This window comes from Asparagus officinalis, chromosome 2 (assembly GCF_001876935.1).
Source record: "Asparagus officinalis chromosome 2, Aspof.V1, whole genome shotgun sequence".
Classification (NCBI taxonomy): Eukaryota; Viridiplantae; Streptophyta; class Magnoliopsida; order Asparagales; family Asparagaceae; genus Asparagus; species Asparagus officinalis.
This window is the reverse complement of record NC_033795.1, coordinates 11520099-11528697: the sequence shown is the minus strand read 5'-3', so window position 1 is coordinate 11528697 and position 8599 is coordinate 11520099. Positions and strand designations below refer to the sequence as shown.

General features: G+C 41.1%; 1 protein-coding gene across 2 annotated transcripts in view; it reads right to left on the bottom strand.

Annotated features, from left to right (window-relative positions):
• LOC109830265 overlaps positions 1-8599 on the bottom strand; it is a 12089-nt gene that overhangs the window by 1824 nt on the left and 1666 nt on the right. For both annotated transcript variants that reach the window (XR_002244252.1, XM_020397478.1), the window contains exons 3-6: positions 8235-8354; positions 8093-8167; positions 7873-8007; positions 7630-7771 (exon numbers count right to left, since the gene is read on the bottom strand). Coding sequence is in view for 1 of the 2 variants with exons in the window: in XM_020397478.1 (XP_020253067.1) it covers positions 7630-7771; positions 7873-8007; positions 8093-8167; positions 8235-8354 (472 nt within the window). In the remaining variant the exon portion in view is untranslated. The remainder of the gene's footprint in view (positions 1-7629; positions 7772-7872; positions 8008-8092; positions 8168-8234; positions 8355-8599) is intronic.

Here is an 8599-nt window from a genome sequence, read left to right as displayed (position 1 = left end):
TATTTTTAGATCATGTAAAAAACCCCAAAAAACCATCAAACGCAGCAAATAAAATCACACAAGATTTACCGTGGAAAACCCTCAACTGGGAAAAACCACGGGATCAAAATCAATCCACTATCACCTCTAAATTACAATCTTTTGTACGGACAAAGACTGTCAAACCCTCTCTCTCTCTCTTTCTCTCTACACTTCTTCTTCTTCTTCTTCTTCTTTTTCCTCTAACAATAGAATGATATATATAGAGAAATTAAAACTATATCTCTAGCCTAACTTCCTAATTAGAATAAGATTCAAACTCCCAATCATGATGGAACCCAAACTCCTAATCATGATAGATCCCTAACCTTATCTAATTCTCATGAAGTTATACAAAGAATTAAAAACTCTATCCTAACTTGGAGTTTGAGTAAATACCCAACATATCCTCCCTCGACGAAAAATCTCCAAGTGTCTCAACGACTTCAGAAAAACTCACTCTCTTTTTCTTATTCTTCACCTCTCCCTGGTGGACAAAAGTCTGAGAAGAGTAATCTGCATCATTAACGGATCACCCATCTAAATAGCAAATATGATTGCTATTCTTCCTCCCTCACAAAATCAAATCGTCATCTCTATACACATTGCACCGCTCTCCTTCACCCACATACTTGTATCCACGTGATGCCATCTCACCCAACGAAATTAAATTAGCATCACATGTCGGCACATATTTCACATGATAAAGAATTCCGACCTTCCTAGTATGAAGCTTAAGGCGAACACTTCCAACACCTTCAACCTTCATCTTCTCGTTGTTTCCAACAATCACGCCGTCAAATTCTTTATTTGTCTTTAATGTGTTAAAATAATTTTTCTTGTTGCAAACGTGCATAGAGGCTGCAGAATCTAACACTCAAGTGTTACTCGTATCAGTACTTATACTCTGCATCAATACTTGTACTCTGCATCAATAAAACCACATCTTCATCACACACAACCACTGAGCAGTCCGTCTTCTTCTTATTTTCTTGAAGCTTCATCTGTCTAATACTCTTCAAATCATCACACATCTGGGAACATCTGAACTGAATGTGACCCTTCTCTCCGTAATAATAGCACTCCCTTTTGTTGTCGTCTAGGGCCCGAGATTTTGACCTTCCTCGATAACTGTCACATCTCCCCTACTCCTCCCTCGATTAGAACCTTCAAAAGCTAGTGCACTCATCACCATTAGATGCGCTCTCCTTTCCCATCATTCTTCCATTCTCATGTAGGAGTGTTGTCACATCGTCGAACTTCAAAGTCTACTTCCTTACAATTATCGTCTGAACTAACGGCTTGTACGACTTCGGCAAGGAAGACAATAGGAGTAGCGCCTGCTCTTCTTTTTTAATCTCCTCATCAATATTCATAAGTTGACAAACTAGCTGATTAAAGGCATTGATATGGTCTTGAATTGCAGTACCTTCTTCCATCTTCAACGAATAAAGCTCCATCCTCAAACACAATCGGTTGGTCATCGACTTCGACGCATAAATCCCCTCGAGCCTTTCCCACAGCCCCCTTGGTGTAGTCTCTTACATAACATTGTACTTGATCTCAGGGACGAGTGCCAAACGAATTGTGTGAACCTAAAGTAAAGACAAGAGATAAATCTCCTAAACAAATCCCGTAAAATAGGAAACAAATCCCGTAAAATAGGAACTAATAATATTCACAAAATCAACATATTATTCGGTCAAGGATACCAAATAATATCTATACACAAGAATATATGCTAATACCCCCCCTCAAGTTGGAGCATGTAATCGAGAAATGCCCAACTTGTCTAGCAAACAATGAAATTGAGATCGCCCAAGAGCCTTTGTAAGAATATCAGCTAGCTGAAATGCAGTATTCACATATGATGGCGCAATAGTGCCTCACACGATCTCATCGCGAACAAAGTGACAATCTATCTCAATATGTTTGGTGCGTTCATGAAAAACTGGATTATTAGCAATATGAAGTGCGGCTTGACTGTCACAATGAAGTGGGACAACCGATGGATGGTCAATGCCCAAACTCCGAAGCAGACCTTTCAACCAAATAATCTCACTTGTAGCGGAAGCCATTGCACGATATTCTGCTTCAGCAGAAGAACGAGACACAGTATCCTGCTTCTTTGTTTTCCAAGAAATAGGCGAACCACCAAGAAATACAAAATATGCGGTGAGTGAACGACGACTTATGGGACAACTTGCCCAATCAGCATCACAGTAAGCCTCAAGTGTCATAGAAGCATTGGCACGAAGATAAATACCCTGACCTGGATTGCCCTTAAGATAGCGAAGAACCCGCATAACTGCGTCCCAGTGTGCTTGCGAGGGATTCTGCATGAACTGAGCGAGAATGTGCACGGAGTAGTTAATCTCTGGTCGAGTAAGAGTAAGATAAATTAATTTGCCCACCAACCGACGATATCGTGTAGGCTCACTAAATATTGGTTCCAAAGACAGCGCCAAATGGTGATTTTCCTCAATGGGTACACTAGCAGGCTTGGAACCAAGCAATCCTGTCTCAGTCAGTAAATCAAGAGTGTATTTCCGTTGACAGAGAAAAATACCAGTAGGATTACGGGCTACCTCAAGACCCAAAAAATACTTCAACTTACCCAAATCTTTCATACGAAAACATTGATTTAGATAAGTTTTAAAATCACTGATAGCAGCACCATCGTTCCCAGCAATGACCAAATCGTCAACATAAACGAGAATATTAAGGACAATAGCATCTTTACGATAAACAAATAAAGAATGATCAGAGGGACTGTGAGAAAATCCATACGAACACAAAGCAGTGGCAAGTTTAGCATACCAGCAACGTGGGGCTTGACGTAATCCGTATAAAGACTTACGGAGACGACAAACCTTTCCTTGAAAAACGTGACCGGACCCGGGTGGAAATCGCATATATACTTCTTCAGACAAATCTCCATGAAGAAAAGCATTATGCACATCCATTTGGTGCAATTCCCAATTATTTATTGCAGCAACAGTGAGAAAAGTACGAACAGTAACCATTTTGACAGTAGGAGCGAAAGTTTCGACAAAATCAATACCTTCCACCTGATGATTGCCAAACACTACTAGCCTTGCTTTATACCGTTCGACCGACCCATCTGACTTGCGCTTAATCTTGTAGACCCACATACAACCTATGGCCGTCTTATTCGGTGGTAAGTCTTCCACTGACCAAGTATTATTTGCTTCTAACGCATCTATTTCTTCCTCCATAGCTTTCTTCCACTTTGGGTCACGAAGAGCCTCTTTAAAAGAATTGGGCTCGATTTCAGTAGAAATAGCCGCAAGAAATTGCTGATGGGCACGAGAAAAATTATCACAATTAACATAATTAGCAATGGGATACGGAGTACCTGAGACGGAAATGGTAGTGGGTGACAGATTTGAAGGAACCAATGTCGTGTTAATATGCTCGTTAATTTTGTCCCAACGCACATAATCCTTATGACGAGTATTGTCACGTTTTACCCGGTGACCACGACCCAATTCTTCACCCTCCTCCATGTTAACCGTATTCTCAGCACTCTCATCAGGCACATCTATGAGAACGTTGCCATCACTATCATCTCGTGCAATGTCACACTCAGCGGGTATGGTGCCATGAGGAATCGTGTCCACGGGCTGTTCACTAGCCGTCTCCACTGTGTCAGCCTCATTAGCATCTTCAAGACCTACTGCATTATCAGTAACATGCTCGACAAAATCATCACTCCCATCATTCCCCCCCTCGACATCAAAGACATCCTGTGTAATGGAGGAGTCAACTGCCAAAGACGAATCAGGCTTGCTGATTGTGACAGGTTCAGCAAAGGGGAACTGATTTTCGATAAAACGGACATCCCGAGATTGGAAATAAACACCCGTTTCTAGATCATACAAGTGCCAACCCTTCTTACCAAAGGGATAACCAAGAAAAATACAACGACGACTTCGGGAATCAAATTTATCAGACGGATGAATATTTTTAGCATAACATAAACATCCGAAAACCCGAACCAAACTCATGTCAGGAACTTGGTGAAAAAGTAACTCAAAAGGTGTTTTATTCTCCAAAACACGAGAGGGAGTACGGTTGATCAAATAAGCCGCGGTCAAAACACACTCGCCCCAAAAATCAAGAGGTAAAGAACTTTGAAATCGGAGCGCGCGAGCAACGTTTAAAATATGGCGATGTTTACGCTCAACTCGAGCATTTTGTTGGGGTGTTTTCACCATTGAGGTTTGGTGAATGATCCCATGTTCACGAAAATACGGTAAAAGCCCACGAAACTCCGTGCCATTATCACTTCTCAAAATTTTCACATGACAATTAAACTGACGAGCAATAAGCGAGAAAAATTCACGAAGAAGGCGGGGGACCTCATCCTTAGTTTTCATCAAATAGACCCAAACACAGCGAGAAAAATCATCCACAATAGACAGAAAATATCGAGAGTCACACGCACGATTGGGTTGATACGGTCCCCACACATCACAATGAATTAAATCAAACAATTGTGCAGCTTTATTATTACTTAACGGAAAGGGATTACGAGTCTGTTTTGCCCGAAAACAAATGTCACAAGGATCAAGAACAAAATTACGGGAAATAGAAGGTAAATGCTCCATTGCCTGAGAAGAAGGATGCCCCATCCGTCTATGCCACAACTCAACATCGTCCTTGGAGGTAACGATATTCACACGAATTGGTTCCTTCATAGTCAGGTAAAAGAGCCCATCTGATAATTCACCCACTCCAATCGTCGTCAAGGCATGGTCCTGTATCAAACATTGAAAATTAGTAAATTGGACACTGAGTTGTTGAGCCGAGAGTAGCCGCGAGACAGAGAGCAAATTATATTGGAAAGACGGGACAAATAAAACATCAGAGATGAGCAAGTGATCATTAAGTTTGATTGTCCCGGCCGTATGAGCAATTAAACTGGCACCGTTTGGCAAACCGATTTTAATGGCTATCCAATTAAACTGGCACCGTTTGGCAAACCGATTTTAATGGGGGTAATGGAGTGACATGTAGCAAATAATCGTTTATCACAACAAACATGTGCCGACGCACCGGTGTCGACAATCCATGTAAAATTTTTCTTACCGCTCAAGCGCACCATGTTAGTAGCAACCTGTTGCTCATCAAGAATAGCATTCACTTTAAGAGGAGCAGTAGATGTAGAGGCCTCCCGAGAACGGCGTGGATCACGGTCCGAGGGATAGCCATGTTTCGCCCAGCAACGACTTTCAGTGTGCCCATCCTTATTGCAATAGGTACAAGTGAACCTGGAGCGTGAACCAGTCCCGGGCTGCTTTCTGCCACTACTGTCACGTACAGAAAAGGCCATTGGAGCCATGTCAACCCGAGCTTGGGTCATGTTACGAACCTCCTCTTCTTGCACAAGACGAGAATAAACTAATTGCATCGAGGGTAGGGGCTTGGTGCCTAGGATGTTAGAACGCACAGTAGCATAAAACGGTTCAAGCCCCATAAGAAAACCGCGTACCTTATCAGCCTCGCGACGGTTGCGGAGAGTTACTGGACAACTAGAGCACTCACAACTCGGCAACGGGTCATAGTCTTCAATGTCGTCCCACAATTTCTTTAGTCTACCATAGTAGTCCATCACAGTTTCATTGGTCTGTTGCTTACATTCGGCAAGACCACATTGTATTTGATAGATTTTAACATCGTTACCGACCGAAAAACGAGAGCGAATATCCTCCCACAAGTCATAGGCAGTCTCTCGATACGAAATGGTGGACCGAACACGAGGTTCGATAGTGTTGAAAATCCACGCAATAACCAAGTAATTGACAGCCGTCCAATCATCCCATTCTTTGGGATTAGCCGGTTTCCGCTTGAGAGTTCCATCAATGAACCCCAATTTCCGCTTTGCCCCTAACGCAACCCGGAAACCCTTCGCCCATTCTTCGTAATTTGGCCCAGTGAGGACTACATGAGTAATTTTCGCCCCCGTGCCATCTTGCGAAGAAAGCGTGTATATCGGATTGACGTTGGTGGCGCCACTGCTCTTGTCGTCATCCCCCATGATCGAACAAGAGAAAGAAAGAAAAAAAATGCAGAAGAAATTAGACCTGTTGCTCTGATACCATAAAGTAAAGACAAGAGATTTGGGGAATTTTCTCTGTGCCTCTCATTCAATCAGGGTCTCCCCATTTATACCACATTACAAAGCTATAAATTAGGAAAAACCTCACAAAATCTCCTAAACAAATCCCGTAAAATAGGAAACAAATCCCGTAAAATAGGAACTAATAATATTCACAAAATCAACATATTATTCGGTCAAGGATACCAAATAATATCTATACACAAGAATATATGCTAATAGAACCGCCCTCTTTTGCATGGAACTTCATTCAGCATCCTTCAATCCTTCAGGTTTCTTCTCTTCCAAAACTTGATCAACACCCTGCTACACAAGAATATCTTGAACCGTGCACTGCATACTGCAAAATTTGTCTTGCCATTGAATAACGGAATATCAAACTTCGGACCCGAAGAAGTCATCATCCTCTAACCGCGATCAAAATTCAAATCAGTCCCTGTAAAGATTGAATTTGATAAAACTGACGTCAAAAACAAACTCAGCACGTCGAAAAACCCTAGGACCGACTCCTGGATCACCGAAATCCGCCTCCAAATTCTCGATCAAAAGACAAATCAACCTCAACCGTCGGATTTGTTGCCGCTACAGTACCCGACCGCTACAGCACCGTGAACAGCGCGTCACCGTGAACAGTTCCGTCACCGTGAACAGTTCCTCCGCTACAGTACCACGGTGAACAGTGCTGTTACTACAGTTCCGTTGCCACCAATGTCGTTGCAAATCTTGAATCTCCACGAACCGTCGAACCCCGCTCTGATACCACTTGTAGGAAATTTTTAGATCACGTAAAACCCCCCAAAAAACCACCAAACGCAGCAAATAAAATCACACAAGATTTAACGTGGAAAACCCTCAACTGGGAAAAACCACGGGATCAAAATCAATCCACTATCACCTCCAAATTACAATCTTTTGTACGGACAAAGACTGCTAAACTCTCTCTCTCTCTTTCTCTCTACACTTCTTCTTCTTCTTCTTTTTCCTCTAACAATAGAAGGATATATATAGAGAAACCAAAAACCTATCTCTAGCCCCTAACTTCCTAATTAGAATAAAATTCAAACTCCCAATCATGATGGAACCCAAACTCCTAATCATGATAGATCTCTAACCTTATCTAATTCTCATGAAGTTATACAAAGAATTAAAAACTCTATCCTAACTTGGAGTTTGAGTAGATACCCAACAGAAGGGATTGCCTATTTATTAGTCTGATTTCAAGTTTGAATCTGTTTGCTCATTGAGTTTTGCACTTCACATGGGAAGTTGGTGAGAATTTCCAAATCAGTTGCAACTTTTTTATGCTATAATCACTGATACTAACTTGAATGCAATGTGTGCCAGCAGTAATTGCTGAAAGTGTTCAGCAGACTACTATTGGATCAGCAAATATATTGCTAAGGAGACATTTTATTTTTAGTGAAATTTACAAGCAAGAAGATATAGATAGAAAAATAGAATTACACCTGAAACAGGTTGAAGTGCCGCAAAAGACAAGCGCTCATCAAATTTTGGAACAAAAGATTGATCACAATCCTCATAAGCTTCTCTTTCAGCCCATAACAACGAGTCTTTTATTTGAGTTTGCAACTGTTCATCCTTTGACGCCTAATAAATCAATGGTTGTGGACATAATCTTGATAAATGGACTACACGAACCAGAAATTGTAACTAGAAAGAAAATGATGGAGTTAACAGTAAATAGCTACCTTAAGTTTGAGTTGCAAAGCTTGCAGACTACAAAGATACTCCCTTAATTCCTGTAGTTTAGGTTGCATTTCCCTCTCGAGATCAGAAACTTTGTCTTGTCTCGGTATCACAGTCCCTCTCAAGTAGGGTTCCATCTGAGGAGAGTAGTATATGAGACAAAAAAATAGACGATAAATCTACTCTCTAAAGAGGAGTAAAAAGTTGTTACCGAAAGTGTACCTGAATAATATCCATAATGCCAACACGACCAACGCCTCGTATAGAAACCAGTGCTCCAGTATTCAAACGCTCAATCTGAACCAGAACAGGATTATTGTGTGGCATATACTTCTGACAATATGCACTAAGCCTGAGAGCTTACTTTCTCTATGAGGACCAAACAACCATATCTGGCAGAAAGAGATGCTCCAGATGAAGATCTACCAGTAATGATCGGCTCCAGTACAAAGTGCACAAAAGTCTTTTTGTTTGCAAGCAGTAACTGCATGGGGGGAAAAGGCAAAAGGTCACACATAAGAACTGCAGGAGTTAACTACAGGATGTTATCACCTTAAATATTTCACACATTAGTCAAGAATCTACATATTTAGTTTCACTTCCATCTGAATTTGTTAACAATATTTACACATTCAATCACCAAGTTAGAAAAGAATAAGGATTAAGGAGAATAAAATTACTTCTATTTGGTATTAAGAGTACTTATAGTTTTGTATGCATAAAGTATTT